This window comes from Littorina saxatilis, linkage group LG16 (genome assembly GCF_037325665.1).
Source record: "Littorina saxatilis isolate snail1 linkage group LG16, US_GU_Lsax_2.0, whole genome shotgun sequence".
NCBI lineage: Eukaryota > Metazoa > Mollusca > Gastropoda > Littorinimorpha > Littorinidae > Littorina > Littorina saxatilis.
In genome coordinates, this window is record NC_090260.1 from 3,808,132 (window position 1) to 3,828,844 (window position 20,713).

At 43.3% G+C, this 20,713-nt stretch overlaps 3 protein-coding genes across 4 annotated transcripts in view; 1 reads left to right on the plus strand and 2 right to left on the minus strand.

Moving 5' to 3' along the window:
• LOC138950250 (uncharacterized) overlaps window positions 1–20,713 on the minus strand; it is a 255,207-nt gene that overhangs the window by 163,755 nt on the left and 70,739 nt on the right. The gene's annotated exons all lie outside the window — the stretch shown is intronic.
• Window positions 1–20,713, minus strand: part of LOC138950257 (uncharacterized) — an 89,412-nt gene that overhangs the window by 14,552 nt on the left and 54,147 nt on the right. The window contains exons 1-2 of one of the 2 annotated variants that reach the window (XM_070321999.1): window positions 19,655–19,809; window positions 6,861–6,915 (exon numbers count right to left, since the gene is read on the minus strand). In XM_070321999.1, coding sequence (XP_070178100.1) covers window positions 6,861–6,910 — 50 coding nt within the window. In that variant the 5' untranslated portion in view covers window positions 6,911–6,915; window positions 19,655–19,809. Of the gene's footprint in view, window positions 1–6,860; window positions 6,916–19,654; window positions 19,810–20,713 lie in introns of those variants that run through there. The other variant, XM_070322000.1, reaches the window with a different exon arrangement.
• On the plus strand, window positions 6,950–7,438 carry LOC138951448 (probable basic-leucine zipper transcription factor S). Its single transcript, XM_070323050.1, has one exon. It carries the CDS (start codon window positions 6,950–6,952, stop codon window positions 7,436–7,438), a length of 489 nt encoding a protein of 162 aa, XP_070179151.1.

Below are 20,713 nucleotides of genomic sequence, written 5' to 3' on the forward strand. Positions count from 1 at the left end.
TAGACATGGTGAAATTCTTAAACTACTTATGTATGCTGACGACATTAGTTTCTTCCTACAAGATGAGAAAGACCTAAGAAACGTATTACATCTTATAACTCAGTTTTCAAAATTTTCAGGGTTAGCAATGAATGATCAAAAGACAGAAGCAATGTGGCTTGGTATAAATAAATTTTCTGCTGACCGACCATGTAATATTATTTGGAAAAAACAAATCAAAATCTTAGGAATTCATTTCAACAACTCTGTCCCAGCCTCCAACATAGAAGAAAACTGGGAACCTAAACTACATAAAGTAAATTCATTAATAGCAACATGGTCGAAAAGAAACCTAAGTATAATGGGGAAAATTTGTATAGTCAAAACATTAATGTTGTCACAGTTTACTTACGCACTGCAATCTCTATGTGCCACAGAAAACTTCCTCAATAAGCTAAATTCATCTCTATTCCGATTTATCTGGAAAAAAAATATTCAAACAAAAGAGCTTATGAAAAAGTTAATAGAAAAGTAATGTGCCAAGAGACAAATCTTGGAGGTCTGAAAATGATTAATGTCAAAGATGTACAAACATCATTTCTAATTTCATGGATTATGAGGCTGCTGGACGGAAGTAACGCAAAGTGGTAACAGATTCCATTAGCATCTTTTTTAAATCTGGGCGAACGCTTATGCTGTCTGCGCTCAAATGTGAGTGCAGAAAATTTTAAAGGATTTCTGGAAACAAGCTTTTATCACCTGGCTAAACAATAAACACAAGATCAAAGAAATAAGCAGTAATGAACAGCAGATAAGTGTACGCAATCAAACCTTATGGAATAATACAAATATAGCGAACGACGAAGAAGAAGAAGAAGAATACAAATATAAGGTACAGGAAGCAAACGCTATACATGAATGACTGGATAAAGGCTAAAATATGCGTTGTTAAAGATGTTTTTAACGATAACGACATGTACTCTTTTGAGGAAATATGTGAACGAACTGGATATAAACAGTCTCGCCTATTTGAATATAATGCAATACAGACTGCCATTAAAGCTCTATTATTGCGTGATACGGGTCAGGCCCGTTCTGATCATATGCCATTTATACAATTATCTCCACGCCAAATTCGCCTAAAGATGTTAAATTATGAGATAAAGGAGCCAAGCTCAGCTGGATTTTGGTCGAACAAATTAAATATTACATTAGAAGATAAACACTGGAAATTAGCTAACGAATGCTCGACAGAAACCCGTCTTCGTCTATTGCATTGGAAAATTTTACACAATATATATCCCACCAATATTTTGCTACATAAGATGGGAATTCGTCAAACAAATCTCTGTCAGTATTGTAACGAAACCGACTTCATCGAGCACTTTTTCTGGCAGTGTAGAGCAGTGCAACCCATATGGCAGGAATGTCAAGGGTACATATTTAAATGTACAGGCAAAAATAATAAAGTTAAGCTGCGAAGAGGCTCTTTTGGGGTATTTCACACGTGATATCCCCAGAGAGAAAACCTTCATAATTAATCACCTTATATTGATATCGAAAATGTGCATAAGCCAGTTTAAGTACGGAAATCCAAAAACTAACATGAAGATCTTATTTCAGAACCAAGCTCGACTTCGAAATTTCTAGTAAAATTGAACTGTGTAAAAGAATATAGATAACTAGTAGTATTGTGCTGTTAATGTAAAGTTATTTATATATGCGCTGTATGAAAAAAAGAGAAAAGAAAAAAAAAGAAAAAAAAAAAGAAGAACATTTCAGCCTGCACAGAGAGCCGTTACGACGTTCATTGTTGATATTGTTGATATTGTTGATATTGTTGATATTGTTGATATTGTTGATATTGTTGAAGTGGAGGGATGGTCTTCTCCCATGTAAAAACACGACAGATCTCAGATGGCAGGCTGAACATTTTTCATTATAAGGACTGTGCCTTCAAAGTACTGCGTCATTTTGCGCAACTGCTGCTTTTTCTTTACGACTTTTTCTATTTTTGCTGCTAATGAGGACGTTATAGAATCTGCCCTACATAATTTCCATAAAAGGCGACATTAATTTGCTTTTAATCATTTATCGAAACTGTAGTGTCCTTTTTTTTTTTTAACTCTAGAACAGCCGTTATTGTTGACTGAATACCAGAAACGAAGGCTGTCACAGTGTGTGTGTGGTTCTGTTTGCAGCTTTGATTTGTCTTTTGTTTTAGTGCCACGCAGAGTATGAAGCCTTTTCTATGAACCAGGTATGTCAAAACAGTAGAAATAATTTTTACCGGATCGAAACATCATACAAAAATGCTGTTGTTTTTTGCAACTATTTTAAAAGATTCCGTGTTAAAGATTCAGCAAAATATTTTTGTAAACTCTCTCAGCAGTATTAGTTTTGAAACATCATAAAAAATGTTGTTGTTTTTTGCAACTTTCTTAAAAAATTGCGTGTTAAAGATTAAAAAAAACAGTGTTTTAAGCTCAGCAGGATTATTTTCTGCTGCTTTCTTGTTCAGTGTGGCAAAAAAAACATTCTTGATGTAGTAACTTCCTGGAAGATACATGATCCAAAATGTGTTTGGCGGTTTGATACGATCCGCGATACGGTGGGTCAAAATGTGTACGCTTCCAAATGCTGACGATATGAGCTGTTGTACTCGTTTGAAGGTGTGTAACGGTTGTATTCAGTCTGCGAGAGTTCAAGACAAGGGCTCTACAAAGTAAAGAAAAAGAAAAAAGAAGAAAAAAGAAGCGGTTTTTATTCTCAAATGAAATGTCCGTAAACCGTTAATGAGGACAAGTAAATGTACGAATGAACCAGGCAGATGGTCATCACTGTCCCAAATATTGACTAATGTTGAATGGCTAGGGCCCAAGCGATTAATCATGATAAATATTGTTTTAAATTATATTTGAAATTCCAGGAAACTACATTTTCCAAGTCATTTGTATTTGTTTGTTTGTTTGTTGGTTGGTTTGTTTCGCTTGTTTGGCTTTGCAAATATTGGTCTTGGCCTCCTCAAACCAGGTCGAGGACGAGCACGAGTTTCGACACTCTTTTTATCAGTATGATAGTTTCTTGTCAATGCATTCCATTCCATTAGCCGTGCTTGTCCAGTTGGTTTGTTAATAACCTGGTTAAAAGGCAGACATTGATCTGACACTTGACAACCTATGATTCTCCTGTTTTAATTGATAGATTCACACCTTCGCCGAAGGCTTCGGTATGTAGCCGAACCTACCACTGGGACTGGCGCGGACGATATCTGCCACTTAAAGTGATACTCTATCGACCAGCTGACCATACGGTGTCCTTTCCAGAACCAGCAGATAATGACCATGACTCGATCGTGTACTTGTGATTAGAGAAAAACTCATCCACAAAAGTTTGTTTTTTTCAGAAAGAAACATCCGACTAAAAAAAAAAAAAAAAAAAAAAAAAAAAATCATCTTCACCATCATCATCATCATCATCACCACCATCATCATCATCATCATCATCATCATCATCATCATCATCATCATCATCATCATCATCATCATCATCATCATCATCATCATCATCATCATCATCATCATCATCATCATCATCATCATCGTCATCGTCATCGTCATCATCATCGTCATCATCATCATCATCATCATCGTCATCATCATCGTCATCGTCATCATCACCATTTTGCGTTTTGCGAATAACTTGGATTAGTGCAGGCCATCATCTCAGCCTACATCCACTGTGGTTTGACTGTCTTTGACTTCCCAACCTGTGGGGAAGTCACACTCTGATCTGGGAGGAGTGAGGGGGAGGGGGGCTGTCTTTGCCTTCACACCCTGTGGGGAAGTCACACTCCGATCTGGGAGGAGTGAGGGGGAGGGGGGCTGTCTTTGCCTTCACACCCTGTGGGAAGGTCACACTCCGATCTGGGAGGAGTGAGGGGGAGGGGGGCTGTCTTTGCCTTCACACCCTGTGGGGAAGTCACACTCCGATCTGGGAGGAGTGGGGCGGGGGCTGTCTTTGCCTTCACACCCTGGGGGGAAGTCACACTCCGATCTGGGAGGAGTGAGGGGGAGGGGGGCTGTCTTTGCCTTCTCACCCTGGGGGGAAGTCACACTCCGATCTGGGAGGAGTGAGGGAGAGGGGGGCTGTCTTTGCCTTCACACCCTGTGGGAAGTCACACTCCGATCTGGGAGGAGTGAGGGGGAGGGGGGCTGTCTTTGCCTTCACACCCTGTGGGGAAGTCACACTCCGATCTGGGAGGAGTGAGGGGGAGGGGGGCTGTCTTTGCCTTCTCACCCTGGGGGGGAAGTCACACTCCGATCTGGGAGGAGTGAGGGGGAGGGGGGCTGTCTTTGCCTTCACACCCTGTGGGGAAGTCACCCTCCGATCTGGGAGGAGTGGGTGGGGGGGGGGGGACTGTCTTTGCCTTCACACCCTGTGGGGAAGTCACACTCCGATCTGGGAGGAGTGGGGAGGGGGGTGTCTTTGCCTTCACAACCTGTGGGGAAGTCACACTCCGATCTGGGAGGAGTGAAGGGGAGGGGGGCTGTCTTTGCCTTCACACTCTGTGGGGAAGTCACACTCCGACCTGGGAGGAGTGAGGGGGAGGGGGGCTGTCTTTGCCTTCACACTCTGTGGTGAAGTCACACTCCGATCTGGGAGGAGTGAGGGGGAGGGGGGCTGTCTTTGCCTTCACACCCTGTGAGGAAGTCACACTCCGATCTGGGAGGAGTGAGGGGGAGGGGGGCTGTCTTTGCCTTCACACCCTGTGGGAAGTCACACTCCGATCTGGGAGGAGTGAGGGGGGGGGGCTGTCTTTGCCTTCACTCCCTGTGGGAAGTCACACTCCGATCTGGGAGAAGTGAGGGGGAGGGGGGCTGTCTTTGCCTTCACACCCCATGGGGAAGTCACACTCCGATCTGGGAGGAGTGAGGGGGAGGGGGGCTGTCTTTGCCTTCACACCCTTAGGGAAGTCACACTCCGATCTGGGAGGAATGAGGGGAGGGGGGCTGTCTTTGCTTTCACACCCTGGGGGGAAGTCACACTCCGATCTGGGAGGAGTGAGGGGGAGGGGGGCTGTCTTTGCCTTCACACCCTGTGGGGAAGTCACACTCCGATCTGGGAGGAGTGAGGGGGAGGGGGGCTGTCTTTGCCTTCACACCCTGTGGGAAAGTCACACTCCGATCTGGGAGGAGTGAGGGGGAGGGGGGCTGTCTTTGCCTTCACACCCTGTGGGGAAGTCACACTCCGATCTGGGAGGAGTGGGGCGGGGGCTGTCTTTGCCTTCACACCCTATGGGGAAGTCACACTCCGATCTGGGAGGAGTGAGGGGGAGGGGGGCTGTCTTTGCCTTCACACCCTGGGGGGAAGTCACACTCCGATCTGGGAGGAGTGAGGGGGAGGGGGGCTGTCTTTGCCTTCACACCCTGGGGGGAAGTCACACTCCGATCTGGGAGGAGTGAGGGGGTGGGGGGCTGTCTTTGCCTTCTCACCCTGTAGGGAAGTCACACTCCGATTTGGGAGGAGTGAGGGGGAGGGGGGCTGTCTTTGCCTTCTCACCCTGTGGGGAAGTCACACTCCGATTTGGGAGGAGTGAGTGGGAGGGGGGCTGTCTTTGCCTTCTCACCCTGTGGGGAAGTCACACTCCGATTTGGGAGGAGTGTGGGGGGACTGTCTTTGCCTTCACACCCAGTGGGGAAGTCACACTCTGATCTGGAATGAGTGGGGGGGGGGGGGCTGTCTTTGCCTTCACACCCTGTGGGGAAGTCACACTCCGATCTGGGAGGAGTGAAGGGGAGGGGGGGCTGTCTTTGCCTTCACACTCTGTGGGGAAGTCACACTCCGATCTGGGAGAAGTGAGGGGGAGGGAGGCTGTCTTTGCCTTCACACTCTGTGGGGAAGTCACACTCCGATCTGGGAGGAGTGAGGGGGAGGGGGGCTGTCTTTGCCTTTACACTCTGTGGGAAAGTCACATTCCGACCTGGGAGGAGTGAGGGGGAGGGGGGGGCTGTCTTTGCCTTCACACCCTGTGGGGAATTTACACTCCGATTTGGGAGGACTGAGGGGGAGGGGGGCTGTCTTTGCCTTCACACTCTGTGGGGAAGTCACACTCCGACCTGGGAGGAGTGAGGGGGAGGGGGGCTGTCTTTGCCTTCACACCCTGTGGGGAAGTCACACTCCGATTTGGGAGGAGTGAGGGGGAGGGGGGCTGTCTTTGCCTTCACACCCTGTGGGGAAGTCACACTCCGATTTGGGAGGAGTGAGGGGGAGGGGGGCAGTCTTTGCCTTCACACTCTGTGGGAAAGTCACACTCCGATCTGGGAGGAGTGGGGGGGGGGGCTGTCTTTGCCTTCACACCCTATGGGAAGTCACACTCCGATCTGGGAGGAGTGAGGGGGAGGGGGGCTGTCTTTGCCTTTACACCCTATGGGGAAGTCACACTCCGATCTGGGAGGAGTGAGGGGGAGGGGGGCTGTCTTTGCCTTCACACCCTGTGGGGAAGTCACACTCCGATCTGGGAGGAGTGAGGGGGAGGGGGGCTGTCTTTGCCTTCACTCCCTGTGGGAAGTCACACTCCGATCTGGGAGAAGTGAGGGGGAGGGGGGCTGTCTTTGCCTTCACACCCTATGGGGAAGTCACACTCCGATTTGGGAGGAGTGAGGGGAGGGGGGGGGCTGTCTTTGCTTTCACACCCTGTGGGGAAGTCACACTCCGATCTGGGAGGAGTGAGGGAGAGGCGGGGGGGGGGGGGGGGGGGGTGGCTGTACTGTGAGTGTTTGGTAAAGAGTGTTACGCAAGCGAAGGCTGCCCAGACGGGTATCTGAGTGCTACGTACCCCAGACAGGCTGGAAGCAGACGGGTATATAAGTGCTACGTACCCCAGACAGGCTGGAAGCAGGGCGATGAGAGCAAGCACCAAGTACAGCATCTTTCCTGCACACGCAAAGAAAAGAAGTATCATGGCAACATGAACACAATCTCCACGAATGGCAACATGAACAGAATGACCACGAATGGCAACATGAACACAATCTCCACGGATGGCAACATGAACACAATCTACACGAATGACAACATGAACACAATCTCCACGAATGACAACATGAACACAATCTCCACGAATGGCAACATGAACACAATCTCCACGAATGGCAACATGAACACAATCTCCACGAATGGCAACATGAACACAATCTCCACGAATGGCAACATGAACACAATCTCCACGAATGGCAACATGAACACAATCTACAGGAATGGCAACATGAACACAATCTCCACGAATGACAACATGAACACAATCTCCACGAATGGCAACATGAACACAATCTCCACGAATGGCAACATGAACACAATCTCCACGAGTGGCAACATGAACACAATCTACACGAATGACAACATGAACACAATCTCCACGAATGGCAACATGAACACAATCTACACGAATGACAACTAAGCTGAGACCTGTCATCACCAATAACCATCACGGGTCAAGCTAACCTTGGACCTGTCATCACCAATAACCATCACGGGTCAAGCTAACCTTGGACCTGTCATCACCAATAACCATCACGGGTCGAGCTAACCTTGGACCTGTCATCACCAATAACCATCACGGGTCGAACTAACTCTGGACCTGTCATCACCAATAACCATCACGGGTCGAGCTAACCTTGGACCTGTCATCACCAATAACCATCACGGGTCGAGCTAAGCTGAGACCTGTCATCACCAATAACCATCACGGGTCGAGCTAATCTGCGACCTGTCATCACCAATAACCATCACGGGTCGAGCTAAGCTGAGACCTGTCATCACCAATAACCATCACGGGTCAAGCTAACCCTGGACCTGTCATCACCAATAACCATCACGAGTCGAGCTAACCTTGGACCTGTCATCGCCAATAACCATCACGGGTCGAGCTAAGCTGAGACCTGTCATCGCCAATAACCATCACGGGTCGAGCTAACCTTGGACCTGTCATCACCAATAACCATCACGGGTCGAGCTAAGCTGAGACCTGTCATCAATAATAACCAACACGGGTCGAGCTAACCTTGGACCTAGCATCACTAATAACCAACACGGGTCGAGCGAACCTTGGACATAGCATCACTAATAACCATCACGGGTCGAGCTAACCTTGGTCCTGTCATCACCAATAACCAACACGGGTCGAGCTAACCCTGGACCTGTCATCACCAATAACCATCACGGGTCGAGCTAAGCTGAGACCTGTCATCACCAACCACCAACACGGGTCGAGCTAAGCTGAGACCTGTCATCACCAATAACTATCACGGGTCGAGCTAAGCTGAGACCTGTCATCACCAATAACCATCACGGGTCAAGCTAACCTTGGACCTGTCATCACCAATAACCATCACGGGTCGAGCTAACCTTGGAACTGTCATCACCAATAACCAACACGGGTCGAGCTAAGCTGAGACCTGTCATCACCAATAACCATCACGGGTCAAGCTAACCTTGGACCTTTCATCACCAATAACCATCAGGGGTCGAGCTAACTCTGGACCTGTCATCACCAATAACCATTACGGGTCGAGCTAAGCTGAGACCTGTCATCACCAATAACCATCACGGGTCGAGCTAACCTTGGACCTGTCATCACCAATAACCAACACGGGTCAAGCTAACCTTGGTCCTGTCATCACCAATAACCATCACGGGTCGAGCTAACCTTGGACCTGTCATCACCAATAACCATCACGGGTCGAGCTAAGCTGAGACCTGTCATCACCAATAACCATCACGGGTCGAGCTAACCTTGGACCTGTCATCACCAATAACCATCAGGGGTCGAGCTAACTCTGGACCTGTCATCACCAATAACCATCACGGGTCGAGCTAACCCTGGACCTGTCATCACCAATAACCATCACGGGTCGAGCTAAGCTGAGACCTGTCATCACCAATAACCAACACGGGTCGAGCTAACCCTGGACCTGTCATCACCAATAACCAACACGGGTCAAGCTAACCTTGGACCTGTCATCACCAATAACCAACACGGGTCAAGCTAACCTTGGACCTGTCATCACCAATAACCATCAGGGGTCGAGCTAACCTTGGACCTGTCATCACCAATCCAATCCAATCCAATCCAATAACCATCACGGGTCGAGCTAACCTTGGACCTGTCATCACCAATAACCATCAGGGGTCGAGCTAACCTTGGACCTGTCATCACCAATCCAATCCAATCCAATCCAATAACCATCACGGGTCGAGCTAACCTTGGACCTGTCATCACCAATAACCAATACGGGTCGAGCTAACCCTGGACCTGTCATCACCAATAACCAACACGGGTCGAGCTAACCCTGGACCTGTCATCACCAATAACCATCACGGGTCGAGCTAACCTTGGACCTGTCATCACCAATAACCATCACGGGTCGAGCTAAGCTGAGACCTGTCATCACCAATAACCAACACGGGTCGAGCTAACCTTGGACCTGTTATCACCAATAACCAACAAGAATCGAGCTAACCTTGGACATGTCATTACTAATAACCAACACGGGTCGAGCTAACCTTGGACCTGTCATCACCAATAACCATCACGGGTCGAGCTAAGCTGAGACCTGTCATCACCAATAACCAACACGGGTCGAGCTAACCTTGGACCTGTTATCACCAATAACCAACATGAATCGAGCTAACCTTGGACATGTCATCACTAATAACCAACACGGGTCGAGCTAACCTTGGACCTGTCATCACCAATAACCAACACTGGTCGAGCGAACCTTGGACATAGCATCACTAATAACCATCACGGGTCGAGCTAACCCGGGACCTGTCATCACCAATAACCAACACGGGTCGAGCTAAGCTGAGACCTGTCATCACCAATAACCAACACGGGTCCAGCTAACCTTGGACCTGTCATCACCAATAACCAACACGGGTCAAGCTAACCTTGGACCTGTCATCACCAATAACCAACACGGGTCGAGCTAACCTTGGAACTGTCATCACTAATAACCAACATGGGTCGAGCTTACCTTGGACCTAGCATCACCAATAACCAACACGGGTCGAGCTAACCTTGGACCTGTCATCACCAATAACCAACACGGGTCGAGCTAACCTTGGACCTGTCATCACTAATAACCAACACGGAGAGAGAGAGAGAGAGAGAGAGAGAGAGAGAGAGAGAGGGAGAGAGAGAGAGAGAGAGAGAGAGAGAGAGAGAGAGAGAGAGAGAGAGAGAGAGAGAGAGAGAGAGAGAAACATTGAAACATTGAACTTTATTACAGGAAAGATAGCATTAGGTCCGTAGGACCTTTCTTACAGCTAGTCCTGATCTAAGCAAAATGGTTATAATCGAAATGGGAATACATAGGAACAAACTTTTTATGATGAAACGCAGACACACGCAATAATAGTAATATAAGAATAAGATCATTTTTTATCGACATGTGATATACAGATATACAACCATACATTATCAGAACACACACACACACACATATATATACACGCACACGCACACACACACAGAAGATCAACTAACTTATAAGGCAAGCCAACATAACACGACACACTAACCAAATAAAGGATCAGGTAGCGAAGTTTGAAAAAAAAAAAAAAAAAAAAAAAAACCCAACCGTTCATGACCTAATATATACCATCTTAGATTATGAAGGAATCACCATGCCAATATAAAATGCAGTAATACTATCTTAGATACTAGAAGGAGTAATACACGAGAATGTATTCTTATCACACCAAGTTGACGCAAGACACATACATGCACATTTTCAGAAGGATAAAAGGCACACATACGAGCAACCAGGCACATTACATTAAAGTGATGTTTGAATGTATTTTTGCAGATGTGTTTTGAATGTTTTAAGGTTACTGGTCGATTTTAAGCATGTAGGTAGGGAGTTCCAGACATAAGCTCCCGAGTATGAAAGACTAGTTTTAAATATGTCAATGCGTGGCTTCGGGCAGGCCAGATTATTTTTGAAAGTGGAATACCGAGAAGGTGTGTTAGAGTTAGAGAGAGAGAGAGAGAGAGGGAGAGAGAGAGAGAGAGAGAGAGAGAGAGAGAGAGAGAGAGAGAGAGAGAGAGAGAGAGAGAGAGAGAGAGAGAGAGAGAGACGCAGACGCAGACGCAGATAATTTATTCAATAGGCCATAGCCCCTTATGAATGGGTGTGAACAAACGGTTCACGTTGCAAATAATATAACTCATCAGGTGCAAAAAAGGTACAACATAATAACATAATAATCGCACAACACTACAGAATAAAACATATATTACACGGTCTTTAACTACGAGGTTACAACATCTCTTAATTTCAAGGCTTTATACAAATACAGGGATACATTTCTGATAACAGTTTCTTGATGTGAGGCCAGGAGCAGGCTAAGTCTAAAAGCGCTTGGGGTTTTATAATATTTAAATGGGATACATTTTTCTCTTAATCTGTTTAAGTATGGACAACACAAAACAAAATGGACTTCATCTTCTTGCTTTTCTTTGCAAAGGGGACACATCAACTGATCGGAATTATGTTTTTTATATCGGTTAGAATGCACAGCAATTTCTGAAATACCTAATCGAAACCTAGTCATAATAAACTTTAAATGTCTATCCATATTCAACAAAAGATAGGGTTTAATGTCATGTACAGTGCAAAATGTCCGATAAACAGCAAATCTATCACTATTTTGTACATGATAATCCCACTCTTGCCATCTGCAATCGACTAACCTTTCCCTAAAAACACACACACAATCTTTTTCATTAACAACGCCCCATACCATAATTGGGACCCCCCCCCCCTACCTATGTACGGCCCTGCGGAGAGAGTCTTATATTGGAGGATCTAAAAAGTGGGGTTACACTGTAATGGGACATGTCGAAGGCGAGTCGTATAAGCATTTGCTTTTTAGTCTTGTTTGACGCGGACGGAAGGCGAGTCGTATAAGCATTTGCTTTTTAGTCTTGTTTGACGCGGACGGAAGGCGAAGATAGTCTGTGACGTATACCACTGTCACAGAGTCTGTAGTGGCTAGTCTGTGACGTATACCACTGTCACAGAGTCTGTAGTGACTAGTCTGTGACGTATACCACTGTCACAGAGTCTGTAGTGGCTAGTCTGTGACGTATACCACTGTCACAGAGTATGTAGTGACTAGTCTGTGACGTATACCACTGTCACAGAGTCTGTAGTGACTAGTCTGTGACGTATACCACTGTCACAGAGTCTGTAGTGGCTAGTCTGTGACGTATACCACTGTCACAGAGTATGTAGTGACTAGTCTGTGACGTATACCACTGTCACAGAGTCTGTAGTGACTAGTCTGTGACGTATACCACTGTCACAGAGTCTGTAGTGACTAGTCTGTGACGTATTCCACTGTCACAGAGTCTGTAGTGACTAGTCTGTGACGTATACAACTGTCACAGAGTCTGTAGTGACTAGTCTGTGACGTATTCCACTGTCACAGAGTCTGTAGTGACTAGTCTGTGACGTATACCACTGTCACAGAGTATGTAGTGACTAGTCTGTGACGTATACCACTGTCACAGAGTCTGTAGTGACTAGTCTGTGACGTATACCACTGTCACAGAGTCTGTAGTGACTAGTCTGTGACGTATACCACTGTCACAGAGTCTGTAGTGACTAGTCTGTGACGTATACCACTGTCACAGAGTCTGTAGTGACTAGTCTGTGACGTATACAACTGTCACAGAGTCTGTAGTGACTAGTCTGTGACGTATTCCACTGTCACAGAGTCTGTAGTGACTAGTCTGTGACGTATACCACTGTCACAGAGTCTGTAGTGGCAAGTCTGTGACGTATACCACTGTCACAGAGTATGTAGTGACTAGTCTGTGACGTATACCACTGTCACAGAGTCTGTAGTGACTAGTCTGTGACGTATACCACTGTCACAGAGTCTGTAGTGACTAGTCTGTGACGTATTCCACTGTCACAGAGTCTGTAGTGACTAGTCTGTGACGTATACCACTGTCACAGAGTCTGTAGTGACTAGTCTGTGACGTATACCACTGTCACAGAGTCTGTAGTGATCCTGATGATGCAATAGCACACTGGATAAATGTCTTTACAGAAATATACGATAAACATGCCCCGTGGAGAATTAAGAGAGTCAAGCAAATAGTAAAACCTAAATGGTTTGATACTGAATTACAAGATGCTATTGGCCATCGTGATTTCTTAAAATCAGTTGGCAAGGAAGCAGAGTATAGAGAACAGAGAAATAAAGTAAACTCACTTAAACGAACAAAAAAGATCAAGTACTTTCATGACCTAGCGTCATCAAAGCAAAATTCAAAGAATATATATGGAAAGCAATAAATGAACTTACAAATAAAACGATTGCCAGTCATTCAAGTTGTGTTAAGGACATATCCCCTGATGATTTAAACACGCATTTTTCTAAAATAGCTGAACAAATTATTACAAATGACAAATCCAATTTGAACAATTTGAAAGTGTTAGAAGAATATTGTGAGTCGAAACAAGTTTCAAATCAAGCGAATATTCCTCTACTTACAGTACCTGAAGTTGTTTACGCACTTACACACCTTAAGCAAACAGGCTCCCGGCGAATCGACGGCCTCGATGGTAGGATTCTTAAATTGTCAGCCCCTGTAATTTCTGAAACACTCACTTACCTTTATAATCTTTGTTTAGACAAAAATTATTTCCCAGTCGCCCTGAAACAGGCTAAAGTCATTCCTCTGTTTAAATCAGGTGATAAAAAAGACCCATCAAACTACAGGCCAATTTCAATATTGTCTGTTTTATCAAAACCACTTGAAAAACACATTAACAAACATATTCTAACGCATCTTAACCAAAACAATTTACTTCACCCTAAACAATCGGGTTTTAGAGCTAACCATTCCTGCCATACTGCCTTAGTTTCTCTTGTTGATCAATGGCTGGAGAAAATAAACGACAATGAATTCTGTGGTGCCATTTTTGTTGATTTTGCTAAAGCCTTTGACGTTATTGATCACACGTTATTACTGAGAAAATTTGCATTGTATGGCGTCAGAATCGAAACTGTCAAACTTATTAGTTCATTTCTCACCGGCAGACAACAAACCGTACTAACAAACGCCTCGGCGTCGAGCATGCAGGAAGTAAAATACGGTGTACCGCAAGGATCGGTTTTAGGACCCCTCCTCTTCTCTATATACATTATTGACCTCCCCCTACATATTCAAAATGTATGTGAACTTTTTGTAGATGACACCACAATTCACTCCAGCAACACAAATGTAACTCGCTTATCAGAATCACTTCAAAGGAGTTTAAACCAGTTGACAGAGTGGACTGAACTAAACCATATGTCTCTTAACCCAAAGAAAACCAAATATAATTATGGTCATAACAACAAGACAAAAACGCCAAAATAGTTGTTCAGCTGGTCCTGCTTTAATGATAGATGGTGAAATAGTGGAAAAAGTCGACCATCACAAACTGCTGGGTGTTAATATCGATAACAACTTGTCTTGGTCAACCCACATAGAGCAACTTAGTAAAGTGGTGTCAAAGAAAGTGTATCTCTTATCTAGAATTAAACACTTCCTGAACTGCCACACCAGAAAGTTATTCTTCATTGCTCATATTCAATCTGTTATTGATTACGCATCCACTCTATGGGACTCCGCAAGTGAAAATTCCTTAAAACCACTCAGCAGATTACAAAGAAGAGCGCTAAAAGTAGTATTACTAAAGCACACTGCCCTCACAGAGTTAGACTACATACATTCAGGGATCTTACCTCTAAAGTCAAGACTGCTTTTTACCAAAGGAATCTTTATGCATAAAATTATATCCAAAACTCTACCCCAAACCATTTGTTCAAAGTTCTCTTTGAAGAATTCACACCACCTTATGAAATTTAACACTCCTCTTCCTAGGATAGACTTATTTAAGTCTAGTCTAGTTTATTCAGGTGGCCGTCTCTGGAACGCTCTTCCGAATGCCTTACGGGAAGCTACCAGCACAGATTCTTTCAAAAACAAATATATATCCCATTTAATGAAAATAGTATATTCTTGATTGTTATGTCCTTTGGGACACAGTCACTCACTTTTGATTTATTGTTTTGTTCACGAAATTATGATGCTCTGCATAATATCCATTGTCTTGCAGAGTTGATGTACTATTGCATAGTATTCTGACTTTAATTGACTTGCAAATTTTTTGCTTTGCACCTTGTCATAAACATTTATAAACTACAATGTTTCATATAATGCACTTATGTACATAAACTTATACTGTTTTACTAATTATGTAAGTATGTAGTAGTAGTTATTATAGTAGATTTAGTCCCTCTTTAGGGCGAGGGCCAGATGCAAAAAAGTATACCAATGCTTGTTCTGTTACCCTCGTAAAATAAATCATTGTCATTGTCATTGTCATTGTCATTGTCTCTCTCTCTCTCTCTCTCTCTCTCTCTCTCTCTCTCTCTCTCTCTCTCTCTCTCTCTTTATACCGCAACACGGTGGCCTAGTGGTAAAGCGTCCGCCCAGGGAGCGGGAGGTCGTGGGTTCGAACCCCGGCCGGGTTATAGCTAAGACTGTAAAATTGGCAATCTAGTGGCTGCTCCGCCTGTCCTCTGGCATTATGGGGTGAGTGCTAGGACTGGTTGGTCCGGTGTCAGAATAATGTGACTGGGTGAAACATGAAGCCTGTGCTGTTGTGTGTGGCGCACGTTAAATGTCAAAGCAGCACCGCCCTGATATAACCCTTTGTGATGGACTGGGCGTTAAACAAACAAACCAACAAATCGTTATTTTTCTCTCTGTGCGTGGTGTGTGTGCCTGTGTGTGTGTGTGTGTGTGTGTGTGTGTGTGTGTGTGTGTGTGTGTGTGTGTGTGTGTGTGTGTGTTTAAAAGAATAAGATCAAAACAGTGACAAGTTAAAACTGCTTTCTTCAGTTGGGCTTTTTTATCACCTCAAAGCCAACTGTAAAAATAAAGGGTGAAACAAAACCAAGATTCCACAAGCAACTACGCTTTTGTTAAAAGGATTCCAAGTAAATCATAATAAATGTAATGATTAATGAAATCCTTAAAGAAAGAACAGAAACAAAATTAGACAATTTGTCTCTGTGGTCATAAATCAAGATCAAATTTCCGAAAACATAGATTGTAGGCAAGTGTTTTGTTTCGCTGCATGTTTATTGTGGTTTGATCTTCACCACTGACTCGTTCAAAATGAGCACATACCTCAGGTAGATTTGCTCTTCACAAAGATCTCTTCCTTTGATTGGAAAAATAGGTTTGTATGAGAGCCACTCGTTTTTACATTTAGTCAAGTTTTGACAAAATGTTTTACCATAGAGGGGGAATCGAAACGAGGGTCGTGGTGTATGTGTGTGTGTGTGTGTGTGTGTGTGTGTGTGTGTGTGTGTGTGTGTGTGTGTGTGTGTGTGTGTGTGTGTGTGCGTGCGTGCGTGCGTGCGTGTGTGTAGAGCGATTCAGACCAAACTACAGGACCGATCTTTATGAAATTTTACATGAGAGTTCCTGGGATTGATATCCCCGAATGTTTTTTTCTTGTTTTTGATAAATGTCTTTGATGACGTCATATCCGGCTTTTCGTGAAAGTTGACGCGGCACTGTCACGCTCTCATTTTCAACCAAATCGGTTGAAATTTTGGTGAAGTAATCTTCGACAAAGCCCGGACTTCGGTATTGCATTTCAGGTTGGTGGCTAAAAAATTAATTAATGACTTTGGTCATTAAAAATCGGAAAATTGTAAAGAAAAAACAAATTTTATAAAACGATTAAAATGTACGTTCATCTTATTTTCCATCATTTTCTGATTCCAAAAACATATAAATATGTTATATTTGGATTAAAAACAAGCTCTGAAAATTAAAAATATAAAAATTATTATCAAAATTAAATTGTCGAAATCAATTTAAAAACACTTTCATCTTATTCCTTGTCGGTTCCTGATTCCAAAAACATATAGATATGATATGTTTGGATTAAAAACACGCTCGGAACGTTAAAACTAAGAGAGGTACAGAAAAGCGTGCTATCCTTCTCAGCGCAATTTCTTCCCCGCTCTTCTTGTCAATTTCACTGCCTTTGCCATGAGCGGTGGACTGACGATGCTACGAGTATACGGTCTTGCTGAAAAATTGCATTGCGTTCCGTTTCATTCTGTGAGTTCGACAGCTACTTGACTAAATGTTGTATTTTCGCCTTACGCGACTTGTTGAAAACTGCAACAGTTGTTTGGAACATGCTGGCAGCTGCAAGGATTTCAACGTCACGGTCGGACCCCCAAGAGTTAGGTCTGAGGGCACACCGCGTCATCAGTTTGCCGGCATATTCAAAAACAGGTGATGTGTTCGTTTCCGTAAGATAATTATAGCGTTGACGAAATATTTTTATCTTCCTGACGTGTATTTCAAGCAAAAAAAAACAACAAAAAAAGTCTCTCCGACGGTGTTTAGAGTTTGGCGTATCTGTCAAAATCACGTTTGAGATATCCGTGTTTGAGTTAGCTATTTTTTCACAGAGTTTGGCTTATCCGAATTAAAAATAGTCTTACAAAGAGGGGGGTCTGGCGGGAAATTGGTTTTGGTTCCAGATATCCGAGTTTTTTTGCTTAAGCGTGTTTCGTTTAGGCGAGTGCGGCTGTATTTTGAAAGCATTCGTTAGTTAAGGGAGAACTGTGAGGTATCTCCTTCAAAACAGCAACATCTGCACTGTATTTCTTTTTCTATGAGTAGGGCACAATGTCCACAAATGTTACTGTCATCAAAATCTCGGTGGTGCAACTTTTTCTGCAAAAGTTATTTTATTTCAGTCTTTGTCGGATACTCTGAGCACTTAAGGTCAATTTATAGCTGCACGAAATGACTTGGTGGACTGATTTGTAACTTTCACAATATTGTAGCAATGACTTGGTGGACTGCTGTTATAACTTTCACTGTATTGTAGCAATGACTTGGTGGACTGATTTATAACTTTCACAATATTGTAGCAATGACTTGGTGGACTGCTTTATAACTTTCACAATATTGTAGCAATGACTTGGTGGACTGCTTTATAACTTTTACAATAGTTTAACAATGACTCGGTGGACTGCTTTATAACTTTCACAATATTTTAGCAATGACTTGGTGGACTGCTTTATAACTTTCACAATATTGTAGCAATGACTGGGTGGACTGCTTTATAACTTTCACAATATTTTAGCAATGACTTGGTGGACTGCTTTATAACTTTCACAATATTTTAGCAATGACTTGGTGGACTGCTTTATAACTTTCACAATATTTTAGCAATGACTTGGTGGACTGCTTTATAACTTTCACAATATTTTAGCAATGACTTGGTGGACTGATTTATAACTTTTACAATATTTTAGCAATGACTTGGTGGACTGCTTTATAACTTTCACAATATTGTAGCAATGACTTGATGGACTGCTTTATTACGTTCACAATATTTTAGCAATGACTTGGTGGACTGCTGTTATAACTTTTACAATATTGTAGCAATGACTTAATGGACTGCTTTATAACTTTCACAATATTGTAGCAATGACTTGGTGTACTGCTTTATAACTTTCACAATATTGTAGCAATGACTTGGTGGACTTTCTTTATTTGGTGTTTAACGTCGTTTTCAACCACGAAGGTTATATCGCGACGAGGGAAAGGGGGGAGATGGGATAGGGGAAGGGGGGGAGATGGGATAGAGTCACTTGTTAAGTGTTTCTTGTTCACAAAAGCACTAATCAAAACATTGCTATAGGGGCTTGCAACGTAGTACAATATATGACCTTACTGGGAGAATGCAAGTTTCCAGTACAAAGGACTAAACATTTCTTACATACTGCTTGACTAAAATCTTTACAAACATTGACTATATTCTATACAAGAACCACTTAACAAGGGTAAAAGGAGAAACAGAATCCGTTAGTCGCCTCTTACGACATGCGGTGTGCAGAGAAATAAGGATGTGGAAAAGAAGACTTTTGGTAAGTGAAATAAAGGTGATGGATCCAGTCAGGTAGAAATAAGACAACAAGAAAAGAATTGGAAAACTGCAGGGAATAGTAAGGAGAGTTTTCTTGGAAAGAAATGTAGGTGAAAGGACTGGTAAGGCAGAAATAAGACAAAAGCAGTCCACCAAGTCATTACTACAATATTGTGAAAGTTATAACAGCAGTCCACCAAGTCATTGCTAAAATATTGTGAACGTTATAAAGCAGTCCATCAAGTCATTGCTACAATATTGTAGCAATGACTTGATGGACTGCTTTATAACTTTCACAATATTTTGCTTCCTTTCAAGATATACAGCGAGTAAGTTTTTAGAATGTTACAGATATTTTTTTTCCCGATGTTATGCATTGATCCTGGAACACTGTTTAAGCTCGTCATAGGAATCGTCACTTGTGTTAAAAAAGCATGATTGACTTCACATGTCTACAGACAAATGATTGATTTGTCACTTGTGTTCAAAAATGCAATAATGACTTCACATTTCTCCAGACAAATGATTGATTCGTCACTTGTGTTAAAAAAGCATTCATGACTTTACATGTCTACAGACAAATTATTAATACAGTCATAATTATGACCAATGTACCAGTTAGAGTTTATACTCACCTTTATGACCGAGGATTTGGCTTGTCTGAATAGGTTGAAACTTCAGTCTTGTTCCGATGGCTAGGCTTGTCCGTTTAGGCTCAGATTGTAGTCTTTATAGTACGTATGTCGAGCCTGGGCATGCCTTGCATGAACGGAGTATGGGCGGAGCTAGATGACATGCGACATGTATATTGCCACGTGGATGTATCACACTACGGCAACGAATATCTATCGATTGGAATGTGTCCCTTAGCTGAGCGATTCAACAGCGACAGTGCGAAATGGGCGGAGTTTGATGACATGAGGCGCGTCAGGTAAAGTGGCTGAAAAACGCCAACAGATATTTGTTAATTCCATTTCGTCCCTTGACTGTATATGACTTGCCCTCTCCTGCTTCTTTACACGTATACACTAAAGTGACATTGTGACTTGCCATCTCCTATCTCTTTACACGTATACACTAAAGTGACATTGTGACTTGCCCTCTCCTATCTCTTTACACATATACACTAAAGTGACATTGTGACTTGCCGTCTCCTATCTCTTTACACGTATACACTAAAGTGACATTGTGACTTGCCCTCTCCTATCTCTTTACACGTATACACTAAAGTGACATTGTGACTTGCCCTCTCCTATCTCTTTACACGTATACACTAAAGTGACATCCGCCCATTTTGCTATTGCTCAGAGCTGGCACATCGATTAAACGAGTTAATTAATGTTGAGAGAAATCTAGAAGCAATCTGAAAAATGTTTTGACGCCAAAACATTGCTTTTACATTGGCCCAGCTCCCCATTAGGGTTTGGGTGTTCTGTGTTAGTCTGTATCGAGCATAACCCTGAACATGCGCACAAATCTCCACTGTTTGACATGAATGATCAATTATTGCGATATCTATATTCATTGTAGCATATAGTTGCCTACATTTGGTAATACCCAAAGCATTTGTGAACGTTTCAAACAAAAAAGTATAGTGGAACTCTGCTTTAGGCACCTACCGTCTTTTCATGCTAACAAAAAAATAATAAAATAACCTTCCCCTACCCTACCTCCCCGGTTTTGTAGAGAAAATC